General features: G+C 44.0%; 1 protein-coding gene across 2 annotated transcripts in view; it reads left to right on the top strand.

The window, feature by feature from the left end:
- Positions 1-4,770, top strand: part of LOC124723150 (exopolyphosphatase PRUNE1-like) — a 162,577-nt gene extending 157,807 nt beyond the window's left edge. For both annotated transcript variants that reach the window (XM_047248340.1, XM_047248339.1), the window contains one exon: positions 4,183-4,770. In XM_047248340.1, the coding sequence (XP_047104296.1) occupies positions 4,183-4,203 (21 nt within the window). In that variant the 3' untranslated portion in view covers positions 4,204-4,770. The remainder of the gene's footprint in view (positions 1-4,182) is intronic.
- The last annotated feature ends 9,559 nt before the right edge of the window (positions 4,771-14,329 follow it).

The raw sequence follows: 14,329 nt of genomic DNA, 5'->3' as shown, positions 1-14,329 counted from the left end.
GCTGTTAATGAAGGTACAAGCATATGGAATAAGTTCACATATATATGAGTGGCTCAAAAACTTCTTAAGTAATAGAACCTAGTATTCTGTCCTCGAAGTGAGTGTTCATCAGAGACAAATCTATCTTCAGGAGTGCCCCAGGGAAATGTGATAGGACCGGGGAAGTGTGATAGGACCGGACCGCTGTTGTTCTCTATATACATAAATGATTTGGCAGACAGGGTGGGCAGCAATCCGTGATTGTGCGCTGATGATACTGCAGTGTATGGTAAGGTGTCGAAGTTAAGTGACTAGGAAGATACAAGACAATTGAGACAAAATTTCTAGTTGGGTGTGATGAATGGCAGCTAGCCTTAAATGTGGATAAATGTAAATTAATGTGGATGAGTAGGAGGAACAAACCTGTAATGTTCAGATAAAGTGTTACTAGTGTCATGCTTCACACAGGCAACTCATTTAAATATATGGACATAATGTTGCTAAGCGATATTAGATAGAATGAGCATGTGAGAACTGTGGTAAAGAAGGCAAATGGTTGACTTCGGTGTATTGCGAGATTTTTAGGAAAGAGTGATTCACCTGTAAAGAAGACCACATATAGGACACTGGTGCAACCTATTCTGGAGTACTGCTTAAGTATTTGTGATGTGTACCAGGTCAGATGGAAGGAAGGCATCAAACCAATTCAGAGGCAGGCTGCTAGATTTGCTACCAGTAGGTTCAAACAATGTGTAAGTGTTACAGAGATGTTTCAGGAACTCAAATGGGAATCCCTGGAGGGCAGGGGACATCCTTTTCAAGAAACACATGTGAGAAACTTCAGAGAACTGACATTTGAAGCTGACTACTGAATGATTCTACTGCTGCTAGTATACATTGTGCATAAGGACCACAAAGATAAGATATGAGAAATTAGGGCCCATATGGAGGCATATAGACAGTCGTTTTTCCCTCACTCTATTTCAGTGAAATAGCAAAGGTAATGATTAGCAGTGGTACAGAGTACCCTGTACGGTGGCTTGTGGAGTACAGGTGTAGATGTATGTAAAAATGATCCTACAGAGACATCCATGCTGTTGAAGGATTGAAATGAGGTTGATGGTACAGGTAACATGACCCACAGGACTCATCTCCTTGAAAAAATACAGCCCTATGATAAACAAAGCCATCAACCTGCACTACACAGTCACCTTTGCAGAATGAATCACTGCCAGTTCATGTGCATGCACATTTTAGTCCATATTCCGCAAGTCAGTGTATTGACATGTCCTTGAAGAGGGAAGTGGCTTCGTCTGTCCACAGAATGTTCTGTCCCATGGCTATTCACTGACCACTTCTGTGTGAACAAGAAATTCTAGAGTGAACGTTTGTTTTGTTGACATGTGAGCAGGTAGCAACTCCTGAACATGAGTGATTTTTAATGGATAGGAATGCTGGATATTTCGTAAGATTTTATGCTCCGTGCTTACAGGCATGGCCAACATCCGCACAATTCCCCATGCACTGCACGTTTGCACTCCACCGCTGGACCCCTTTGGCAGTGCTGTGGCCACGTCTTTGACAGATGTCAGATCAACTGCTTTCCTCCCTATGCCACATTGCACTTCAGGAAAACCTGTCTTTTCAAATTTTGTAATCATTTTCTCCAGACCCATAGCAGACACTGGACCAGTGCCTTTTTATTTCATACACTTGAGTTTCTGGAACTTCTCTCAGGCTACTGGCATGCACTCACCATTCTTGTAAAAGAGCTTTATCAGCATCGCACTATCACACCATTCTAAGGAGTGGTTTACACTTCCTTCAGCATTTTGAAATTGGAATTTAACTATGGACACCCAGTGCAATAAAAATAAACAAAAAAATGCATACCAATGCCAGAGCAGGAATGTGCCACGATCACCTGGTTGGATGGCAGCTGATATCAGGCAGCCAGTGGTCGGTGGCCACTGTGGGGTGAGGAAGCTCTTGAGCATAAACTGTTCTGATCTTGGCATAGCCACAAGCTCTTTTGCGGAAATGTTTTAAGAAGGTTTAGCTAATGCTGGTGGGTTAGAAAATGTAGCAAATTAACTTTGACATTTCATCAGACTGATACCTAAAGCAGACAGCCAAAATGTGATTTAAAAAATAAAGGAAGGAATGGACTCAAACTTACGACTTAATGTCTACAGTTTGCTATGTTTACCAGTAGATCACTAGCAGATACAGCACTGCAACAGCTCGAGTGGAAGACAACACTTCCTCCAGAAACTTCCATTCCTACAGTTTTGCCAGATTGTGAAATGGATGGATTTAGAATTCTGAGGGGCAGCTAGTTTTATTGGCAGATTAAGTAAATGACTCGGACTTAATGTCTGCAGCATCTGGTTGTGGCCAGGTTGTATATCTGTGACTTTACGTTGCCAGTGCACATAAAGCTACTATCAGAGCATAGATACAAAATTGAACTGTTTCATTCTGTAGTGCCACATAAAAATACTTCCATTTATCACTTGCAGCCAAAATTATTACATCCTGCCCAGCATTAAATCGCCACACAGCATAATACTCTGAGCTACTAGTCGAAAGTTACATTGTTTGCTGTGTGCACCACTTTTTATCTTTTTTGGAGATTTCAGGATTTCATTAGGGAGATGATAGTTAGTAGAGGAATGATTATTTCCTTTTGTATTAAAATATGAGAAAAAATCCAACATACTCTGTTATGCAGTAAATATCAACTAGAAACCTACACAATTTATAGGAAATTGTTGTATTTTATTCCTCATTGAATTTATTATTGTTTTATCACTTTTAAGTATACTCATTAGAATTGCTACCTCATTGTTCTCCACTGTCATTCCTCAATATGCTCTCCAAACCTTGCAGACATTGCTCAATAGGAACCAATAGATAATTTGCACTTAAGTTGCCATTTCTCAGTATGAAATTATCTGGTAGGTAACACATTGGGTGAAAGAAACCCATCAGAATGAATTCTTAACAATTCTAACCAGACACTGTACAGCCAGCCAGATGTATTCAAATACTGCAACACAGTATTTAAGAATAGGGGGAGCGGAGCTGGGAAATCATATTAGCAATGTTATTTTCCGAGCCACTGATCACCTATGCATCAATTCCACTATCCTTATGCCACTCATGGTATTAACCTGTTATCTGCCATGATGAAGAATGCAGTTTCAGTGTCCAGGGAAGCAAGATGGTCTGGGAAGGTTTAAATGCTAAACAGTTGCTGAGAGAATAGCATCGATTCCCTCCCCACAAAAGCTCACTACATAGTGCAATGAGATTGGAATTTACATTCAGACTACCTAAAAAACTAAAGCAAATTATGTAATTAGATTTAAATTAGTTTCATCCAAAGGTATTTCATTTGTAAAAGGTTGCTACATTAAAGAAACTCCATGTTGTTATTAGATGTCGTTTTTTAAATTATTTATATCCAGCAAATGCTGTAATAAAGATTGTTTCTAGTTATGTATTTTATGGCATCTCTAATGAAGCAGTTGATTCACTTGTAAGAAAATTTTGTGTGTGGATATATAAATATCTTTCAGCATACTTCTAATGATGGAAAGTATTTTATTTAGAAAACATAGTACAGCTATTGGCAATTGTGACTTGTAGTACTTAAGCAGACTAACTACTTTAACTGGATATATATCAAGACATAACCATATCACACAACATAGGAGATTTCTACAAGTTGCATGTTGTGCAGTGAACATATGCAGTAAAGATGACATTAAGATGTACTAACATGCTGAGTTCAAGGTGCCATGAAAAACCTAGGGAATTGCATTACCAAATATGGCAGCCAAGAGAGTGTAATGCTCACACATTGTGCCATATTTCTATGTAGTCTTTTAGATGACACTAATTTAACTTGACCAATGCTCTGTAAGGCATCTTTCAGTTCAGTTTGGCATCCTCTTCTTGCTGAGTGTCTAATATGTGTTGTACCACTTCCAGGATACCATATTTTAGTTGTGTCTTATTTTTGACAGTTTGTAAGTATCAGATTGCATGGAAACCAGCCATAAATTTTCGTTGTAGATCTTCTTGAAAGATATTAAAGTTTTGACATTAAACACTAGCAATTTTTCTTAACAAAAATATTGTCACGTTTCTTGTTCCCAATTGCTTGTATCCTCTGACAGTGTTTTGTGATTTCAGGTATATAGTCTACAGATATGAGATAGGAGTGTCATGTTTGGTGCTAAAACTCTGTTTAAACAATCGGGACTTGAGGAAAAAGAAATTGGATGGCTGCAGTGAAGTATTTCTCTGTTGTTCAATGGTGCATGGATTGTTCTCCATTCCAGTGTGTCTGTTTTAAAAAAAAGTGAAGAACTTGGATTTCAGTGGTGGAGAACAAAGTGAAATGTAATAAGTGTTCCTGTAATGCAGCTTCTTTGCATTATTTTAAACTGAAACTATCCATATTTATTCTCTCTCTCTCTCTCTCTCTCCTTCTCCCTCTCCCTCTCCCCTCTCCCCTCTCCCCTCTCCCCCCCTTCCCTCCCTCTCCCTCCTCTATTTTTATATTCTTGCTTGTGCAACTTACTGAAATTGTCAATGTTGTGCGTCTTAATATTAAGTGGGAATGTGCACAGCTTAATGGAGGGACAAAAAAGTCAAATTAGACTCTCCATTATTAAAAAGATTATATAAGCCATCTGTTTTCTTAAATGTATGACTGTACCCATGTGAACTGAATTTTACATTACCTGATTAGATAAATCTATGGAAATGTTTATTATATTTGTTTTATTGACTTTTTTATTTACTCATTCATCCAGGGATAATCTCATACTGATGAAGAATTTATCATCACCATACAATAAAAATAAATAGGTCAAAGATACATGCACATAAGATATGTACGTATGTTTTCACAAGGATAGGGCAGATGGTTGGGTGTTGCATTGCTTAAGGGACCATCAAGCATTTGCTTGAAATTATTTTGAAAAATCATGGAAAACCTAAGTCAGGCTGGCTGGACAGAGCAAACTCCATCCTCCTGAATATGGCATCAGTATCCTAACAACTGCACTGTTCCTTTAGGGTGGTTACTGTTGTGCAATGTTCTTTTGATTATGCACAATTTGCACAAGATAACGTGTAATATAAAACATAGTTTGACACTCGCTGCAAACACTACTTAAACCTGCTGGTAACTCTAAGACTTAGACCATCATACTATGCCCTTTGTACTCTCGTCAATATTCAAAAAACTATTATTACTCTTTTGACTGGTTTGATGTGGACCGCTACAAATTCCTCTTTCATGCCCACCTCTTCATCTCAGAGTAGCACTGGTACGCAGCATTCTCAAGTACTTGTTGGGTGTACTGATATCTGTTTTTCCCTGAAGTTACATGTTTTGTCAGAGTTCAGGGTTAATACTAGACATTTGTCTCTTATTTGTGTTGCTTGAAATTTACTCCCTCTCCATCCCCTCTCACACATACCTCAAATAACATGATATTCGTGCGTTGTAAAATGTTGCCACGTCAAGATCTTGAGTTCTGCCTGATCATTGGGATGAAATCTCGGGAATAGCCAAAAGATTTCAGAAATTGTGGGATACTTGATGGAAATTTGGACTGTTCATTGACTCATAAAGATGTGTTGAAGCGTTTTGGTCCAAATCATTTTGATATTCTACTTTGGATAAATTTCACATACACAGTGATCATAACAGAATAACATACAAAATTGTTAAGGCTTTCGTGGCCAGTTGTTGACAAACTGCCTATTGGCTTCTGTCTCGGGTTCTTCGGCCGTCGTTCATCTAATGATTTTTCTGACGTTCATCTAATGATTTTTCTGACGTTTCGCCAGCACGAGTGGCTGGCATTGTCAAAGCTTCACCCTCCATTGCCGGTTCAAACCGTCGGCCGAAGAACCAGAGACAGAAGCCAATAGGCAGTTTGACAGAATAACACGTTTTGAAACATGTGACACCCTTACTATCAAATTCTATTAAAATACATTACATTGGAAGCAGTTAGAAGCGAGAGGATTTTTACACACACACACACACACACACACACACACACACACACACACACACACACACTTATTGGGGTACCATGCTGACTCATCATATCTTGGGCTCCCTCAAATACCATAGGAGTTATATCTTCATGTATTAACACTTGTCATGTCTGGCTATCCAGTTTCAGGTTTCCGTGATTTCCCTAAATTGCTCCAGCTGAATGCTGGCATGGTTCCTTTGAAAGGTCATGGCTAATTTCCTTCCCCATCCTTAAAACATTCTGAGCTTGTGCTCCATCTCTAATGAGCTTGATATCAACAGAATGTTAAACCCTAATCTTCCTTCCTTCTTCATTATCAAGTGTCTCATCATCCTGTCCGTTCTTGTTGTCTGTTTTCTTCTTATTCCTCTTCTGACCAATTGTACAGAGAACCAACTCATTTCTGATCTTATCAGTCCACCCGATTTGCAGCATTATTGTATAGCAACCCATCTCCATTACTTTGAGTATTTTCTTTCCCAATTTTCCCACAGTCCATGATGCATTTCTGTACAATGCCGTGCTCCAGACGCACATTCCAGAAATATCTTCCTGAAATTAAGGCCGATGTTTGATATTAGTATACTTCTTTTGGTCAGGAATGACCTCTTCACCTGTACTAATCTGCTTCCTTTGTTGTCTTTCCTTCAGCCAATATGTGTTATTTTGCTTTCGAGGTATCAGTGTTCCTTCTTCCCCCTGCGGGTCCGGGGGTTAGAATAGGCCCGAGATATCCCTGCCTGTCGTAAGAGGTGACTAAAAGGAGTCTCACACTTTTGAGCCCTATAAGTTCAGGTCCCATTTTATGGTTTGACTTGCCACTTTCCAAATTCTACAGAAGGGGAAGGACCCTTACACGGTGCATGAGTTATCCATAGTGCCCTTAGATTCGATCTCCTGAACCTCTTGTCATAGCTTTGCATCTCCACCTGCAATTCAACTATTTGGGCGAGGACACTTTCCGGTGTATGTCATCTTCTTCCTTTGTCTCCTGACCTTGTTCACTCCCATGACTATTGGATTTCTCTGCACCATATATCCAGCACGGTAGCCAGTCCATTGTGGTGGGACCGTCATGTACCCATTTGGTGGTAGCCCCCTGACAACACAGGGATCACACTGCAAATGCCTGAGCTGCTGTAAACTCTCCACCTATGCCAAGGAGTAGATGCCTGTCTTCAGGACATCCGGCAATAGCCATTGTGCCAGGTGGCCTTTGGTGTGGCAGGGTGGCGCCTGTAGGGAGAGCCCCTGACTGGAGTGGGTGGCATCAGGGCGGATGATCCACAATGAAGCGGACTAAGTCATCTCTTGCTGGTGACCTTACGGCACCAGCAGTGTCTAAGAAGGGCAATATCGAGTACAATGCTGAAAGATGTGACCCTAAATTGTTTTCCTCCCTCGCTACACCATGGGAGGAACAAAGGGCTACAGAAAGGAGAGTGCCATATTCACCTTGGCAGTTGTTAGCATCCCACTTAGTAAATGAATCGACTTCATTTACTTCTGGTACGATGGACATGGAAGAATTATGGGCAAATTTTAAACACATTGTAAATCACGCATTGGAGAAGTATGTGCTGAAAAAGTGGGTTACGGATGGAAGAGACCCACCATGGTTTAACAGCGAAATTCGGAGAATGCTCAGGAAGCAAAGGCAGTTGCACTTGCAGTACAAGAAAGATCGGGAGAATGAGGAAGGCAAAAGTTAGTAGAGATTTGTGCTGCTGTAAAAAGAGTGATGTGCGAAGCATTCAACCACTACCACCGTCATACCTTAGCAAAAGATCTTGCTGAAAACCCAAGGAAATTCTGGTCTTACGTAAAATCGGTAAGCGTGTCGAAGGCTTCCATCCAGTCACTCACTGATCAGTCTGGCCTGGCAACGGAAGAGAGCAAAACGAAAGCTGAAATTTTAAATTTAGCATTTGAGAAATCTTTCACGCAGGAGGATCGTACAAACATACCGCCGTTTGAGTCTCGTACAGATTCCCGTATGGAGGACATAGTGATAGACATCCCTGGGGTTGTGAAGCAGCTGAATGGGTTGAAAATAAATAAATCGCCAGGTCCTGATGGGATTCCAATTCGGTTTTACAGAGAGTACTCTACTGCATTGGCTCCTTACTTAGCTTGCATTTATTGCGAATCTCTTGCCCAACGTAAAGTCCTGAGCGACTGGAAAAAAGCGCAGGTGACACCTGGATATAAGAAGGGTAGAAGGACGGATCCTTAAAAATTACAGACCAATATCCTTAACATTGGTTTGTTGCAGGATTCTCGAACATGTTCTCAGTTCGAATATAATGAATTTCCTTGAGACAGAGAAGTTACTGTCCATCCATCAGCACGGCTTTAGAAAGCATCGCTCCTGTGAAACGCAACTCAGCCTTTTTTCACATGATATATTGCGAACCATGGATGAATGGTATCAGACGGATGCCATATTCCTGGACTTTTGGAAAGCGATTGACTTGGTGCCCCACTGCAGACTCCTAACTAAGGTACATGCATAAGGGATTGGTTCCCAAGTATGTGAGTGGCTCGAAGACTTCTTAAGTAATAGAACCCAGTACGTTGTCCTCGATGGTGAGTGTTTATCGGAGGTGAGGGTATCATCTGGAGTGCCCCAGGGAAGTGGGGTAGGTCCGCTGTTGTTTTCTATCTACATAAACGATCTTTTGGATAGGGTGGTTTGCAATGTGCGGCTGTTTGCTGATGATGCTGTGGTGTACGGGAAGGTGTCATCGTTGAGTGACTGTAGGAGGATACAAGATGACTTGGACAGGATTTGTGATTGGTGTAAAGAATGGCAGCTAACTCTAAATATAGATAAATGTAAATTAATACAGATGAATAGGAAAAAGAATCCCGTAATGTTTGTATACTCCATTAGTAGTGTAGCACTTGACACAGTCACGTCAATTAAATATTTGGGCGTAACTTTGCAGAGTTATATGAAGTGGGACAAGCATGTAATGGCAGTTGTGGGGAAGGCGGATAGTTGTCTTCGGTTCATTGGTAGAATTTTGGGAAGATGTGGTTCATCTGTAAAGGAGACCGCTTATAAAACACTGATACGACCTATTCTTGAGTACTGCTCCAGCGTTTGGGATCCCTATCAGGTCAGATTGAGGGAAGGCATAGAAGCAATTCAGAGGCGGGCTGCTAGATTTGTTACTGGTAGGTTTGATCATCACACGAGTGTTACGCAAATGCTTCAGGAACTTGGGTGGGAGTCTCTAGAGGAAAGGAGGCGTTCTTTTCGTGAATCGCTACTGAGGAAATTTAGAGAACTAGCATTTGAGGCTGACTGCAGTACAATTTTACTGCCGCCATCTTACATTTCACGGAAAGACCACAAAGATAAGATAAGAGAGATGAGGGCTCGTACAGAGGCATATAGGCAGTCATTTTTCCCTCGTTCTGTTTGGGAGTGGAACAGGGAGAGAAGATGCTAGTTGTGGTACGAGGTACCCTCTGCCACGCACTGTATGGTAGATTGCGGAGTATGTATGTAGATGTAGATGTAGTCTGTTGTGGAAGGGACGGGGACTCCTGTCCACTGATGAAGCCTCAGTTTCTTGTTGAACATCTTGAGGATAAGTTTGGGGAAGTGACAGTGCTGTCCAAATTGAGAATCAGTGCAGTCTTGATTCAGACAGCATCCCCAGCCCAATCCCGGGCATTACTCACCTGTGGCCAGCTGGGTGATATTTCTGTTTCCATCACTCCTCATAAAAGCCTCAAAATGGTCCAGGGGATTATTTTCCATTGCAACCTCCTATTGCAGTCTGATGATGAGCTCCACGCCAATCTAGAATGGCGAGGTGTTCATTTCATCCAGCGCGTTTACAGGGTACCCAAAGACAACAGGGTTGCTACCGGTGCCATCATCTTGTCCTTTGAGGGTGATTCATTGCCTGAAAATGTCGAGGTGATGGTTTACCACTGTGACGTTAAACCATACGTCCCTCCCCCTATGTGGTGCTGCTGGAAATTCGGGCACATGTCTTCCCACTGCACTTCCAATGCCACATGTCGAGACTGCATCCAGATACTCCCTGTGCTCCTCCTCCCACTTGTATAAACTGTGGAGAGCAGCACTCCCCCTGCTCGCCAGACTGCACAGTACTCCAAAAGGAGCGGAAAATCATGGAGTACAAGACCCTGGACCGGTTGACTTACCAAGAGGCTAAACGTAAATTGAGTGATTATACCCCGTTCAGTTGATGTCCTCATATGCTGCAGCTACATTACCATCGCCATCACAAGTACCAGTCGTACCCCACACTGTGCCGTGATTAGGGGTCCCTCTGGACCTCCAGAATACATCCACCCCCTTGGTAGTAGGGGGAAAATCTCCTTCTGTTGTTCCCAAAGTACCTTCTTCGGGAGCAAGGCCCCCCCCCCCCCCCCCCAGACGCAGGGGACATTGGCACCCTCCCCCCAGCCAGAGAAGCAAAGGCCTCCTCTGGCTCCTCTCATGCGGAAGGGATCCCTTGGGACACACTCTCCCAAGGTCTCCACTAATGCCACAGTGGACACTCACCAGTGGCTAAAGGAGCCAAAAGCTGCTGGATGAAGAGCTTCATGGTCTTACTCCGTGCCTGAAGCTACTTCGGATAAGTCCTCCCAGCACGCTCCTAAAGAGAAGCGAGAGGGCAAGCAAACAAAGAAGTATGCTAGGAAAAAGGACCCTCCGGTGGCCCCAACACCACAACTCCCAACCAATTCTGCACCTGTGGATGCGGTGGAGATCTCAGCATCCCCTGAGGAACTGGATCTCACTGATGCCTCATCCACAATAGGAATGGATACAAACACTCAATCGGTGGCAGCAGGTGACCCTCAGCTGTAACCTGCCTCCTTGCTGCATGCTTCATGCCTTCCCAGCCTCACGATAACGTCATCCTCCAGTGGAATTGCTGTACTTTTTTCAACCACCTGGCTGAGCCATGGCAACTGTTAAGTATTACACCTGCTTTCTGCATTGCCCTCCAGGAAACCTGGTTCCCAGCAATGCAGACCTTTGCCTTTTGCAGCTATAGGGGATATTACAAGCGCCGTAGCGACTATAATAGAGTATCAGGTGGAGTTTGTGTCTACGTCCTGAACTCAGTATGCAGTGAACCTGTGCCACTTCAAACCCCTCTTGAAGCTGTGGCTGTCAGGATAAGGACGACGCAAGAAATAACTGTCTGCAGTGATATCTGCCTCCAGATGGTGCAGTACCCCTGAACGTATTGACTGCACTGATTCATCAACTGCCTAAACCTTTCTACTTTTGGGAGATTTTAATGCCCATAACCCTTTGTGGGGTGGCACTGTGCTTAGTGGCCGAGATAGAGATGTCGAAACTCTCCTGTCTCAACTCGACCTCTGCCTCTTAAATACTGGGGCCCACACACATTTCAGTGTGGCCCACTTACTCGGCCGTTGATTTATCCCTCTGCAGCCCAGGACTTCTCCCATCTGCCCTCTGGAGAGCCCACAATGACTTGTGTGGTAGTGACCACTTTCCCATCTTCCTGTCACACCCCCAATGCCATTCCCCTGGAAGTCCACTGAGATGGGCTTTAAACAAGGCAGACTGGGAAGCTTTCACCTATGCTGTCACCGTTGAATCTCCCCCACATGGTACCATTGATGTGGTAGTTGAACAGGTCACTAGAATGATCGTTCTGCAGCAGAAAACACGATCCCTTGTTTTTTAGGGTGCCACCAGTGAAAGTCAGTACGTTGGTGGTCGCCAGAAATTGCTGAGGCCATTAAAGAGCGTCGGTGAGCTCTACACTGACATAAGCGGCACCCTTCCCTAGAGCAACTAATAGCTTTTAAATGGCTCTGTACCTGCATTTCCCAGCTTATAAAAAGATGGAAACAGGCATGTTGGGAGAGGTAAGTGTCGACCATTGGGTGCCATACGTCACCTTCCCAAGTCTGGACAAAGATCAGACATGTTTGTGGGTACCAGACCCTGACAGGTGTTATTGGCATTAACATCAGTGGTGTGTTATCTATTGATGCAAACAAAATTGCCGAGCACTTTGCTCGAGCCTCTGCATCAGAGAATTATCCCGCAGCATTTTGCACCCTTAAACAACGGATGGAAAGGAAAGCCCTCCCGTTCACTGAATGTCACAGTGAACCCTACAATGCTCCATTTACAGAGTGGGAGCTCCTCAGCATCCTTGTACATTGCCCCGACACAGCTCCTGGGCCAGTCAGTCAGATGATCAAACCTCTCTCGTCCGACTACAAGCAGCATCTGCTCGTCATCTTCAACTGGATCTGGTGCGATGGCATCTTTCCATTGCAGTGGCAGGAGAGCACCATCATTCCAATGCTTAAACCAAGTAAAAACCCACTTGATGTGGATAGCTATCGGCCCACCAGCCTCACCAACATTGTTTGTAAGTTGTTACACTGTATGATAAGTCAGCGGTTTTGTTGGGTCCTGGAGTCACGTGGCCTACTGGCTCCATTTGAGGGCAGTTTCCGCCAGGGTCGCTCTACCATTGATAATGTAGTTTCTCTTAAGTCTGCCATCCAAACAGCCTTTTCCAGATGCCAAAACGTGGTTGCCGTCTTTTTTGATTTACAAAAAGCTTACGACATGACCTGGCGACATACCTTTGCCACATTATATGACTGGGGTCTCCGGGCCCAGCTCCCGATTTTTATCCAGAATTTCCTAACGCCCTGTACTTTCCATGTCCAAGTTGGTGCCTCCCATAGTTCCCCCATATCCAGGAGAATGGGGTCCCGCAGGGTTCTGTATTGAGTGTATCTCTGTTTTCAGTGACCATTAACGGTCTAGCAGCAGCTGTCGGGCCATCAGTCTCTCCTTCTCTGTATGCAGATGACTTCTGCATTTCGTACTGCTCCTCCAGTACAGGTGTTGCCAAGCGGCGCCTACAGGGAGCCATCCACAAGGCGCAGTCATGGGCTCTAGCCCACAGCTTCCAGTTTTCAGCTGCGAAGTCATGTGTCGTACACTTCTGTCGGTGTCGTACCATTCATCCGAACCCAGAACTTCATGTTAATGACAATCCACTCACGGTAGTGGAGACATCGATTCTTAGTACTGGTTTTCGACACCTGATTGATGTGGCTTCTTCATCTTTGTCAGCTGAAGCAGAAGTGCTGGCAGCACCTCAACGTGCTCTGCTACTTGAGCAACACCAACTGGGGTGCAGATCACTCTACGCTGCTGCAGCTCTACAGAGCCCTTGTTCAGTGCTGCCTTGACTATGGGAGTCTGGTTTATGGTTCGGCAGTGCCCTCAGCATTGCGTTTACTCAAGCCAGTGCACCACTGTGATGTTCGACTGGCAACAGGAGTCCAGTGACCAGTGTTCTGGTGGAGGCCAGAGTTCCTCCACTGAAGTTTAGGCGTGCACAACTGCTCACCAGTTACACTGCACCCATTTGTAGTTCTCCTGATCATCTGAGTTACTGTCTCCTTTTCCCATCCACTGCAGTTCATCTTCGACATCGGAGGCCCAGGTCAGGGCTTACGATTGCAGTTCACGTTCGATCTCTTCTGTCTGAAGAGGTCGAATCACGTACACCTCCATGGTGTACACCTAGACCGAAGCTTCGCCTGGACCTTTCACATGGTCCTAAGGACTCAGTTATCCCCACAGCTCTATGCTGTCACTTCCTCTCCATTCTTGACATGTACCAGGACCATCAAGAGGTTTACACTGATAGCTCGATGGCTGATGGTCACGTATGTTCATGGAGGACATATTGAACAGCACTCGTTACCAGATGGGTGCAGTGTTTTCACTGCCGAGCTGGCGGCCATTTCTCGTGCTCTTGAGTGCATCTGCTCATGCCCTGGTGAGTCTTTTCTCCTCTGTACTTGAGCAGCCTACAAGCTATTGACCAATGCTACCCCCACCATCCTTTGGTAATGACTATCCAGGAGCCCATCTGTGCCCTGGAACGGTCCAGTCATTTCATGGTGTTTGATTCCGTGGTGTTTGTGTGGACCCCAGGCCACGTCGGAATCCCAGGAAATGAACTTCCAGACAGGTTGGCCAAACAGGCTACACGGAAACCTCTCCTAGAGATCGGCATCCCTGTAACCGACCTGTGATCATTATTACTCCACAAGATTTTTCAGCTTTGGGAGACGGAATGACATAATCTCAGTATACACAACAAACTGCATGCCCTTAAGGAGACTACAAATGTGTGGAAGACCTCCATGCGGGCCTCTCGCAGGGACTCTGTGGTTCTCTGCCAGCTCTGCATTGGCCATACGTG

Source organism: Schistocerca piceifrons, chromosome X, assembly GCF_021461385.2.
Source record: "Schistocerca piceifrons isolate TAMUIC-IGC-003096 chromosome X, iqSchPice1.1, whole genome shotgun sequence".
Taxonomy (NCBI): domain Eukaryota; kingdom Metazoa; phylum Arthropoda; class Insecta; order Orthoptera; family Acrididae; genus Schistocerca; species Schistocerca piceifrons.
This window is presented reverse-complemented; position numbering and strand designations above follow the sequence as displayed.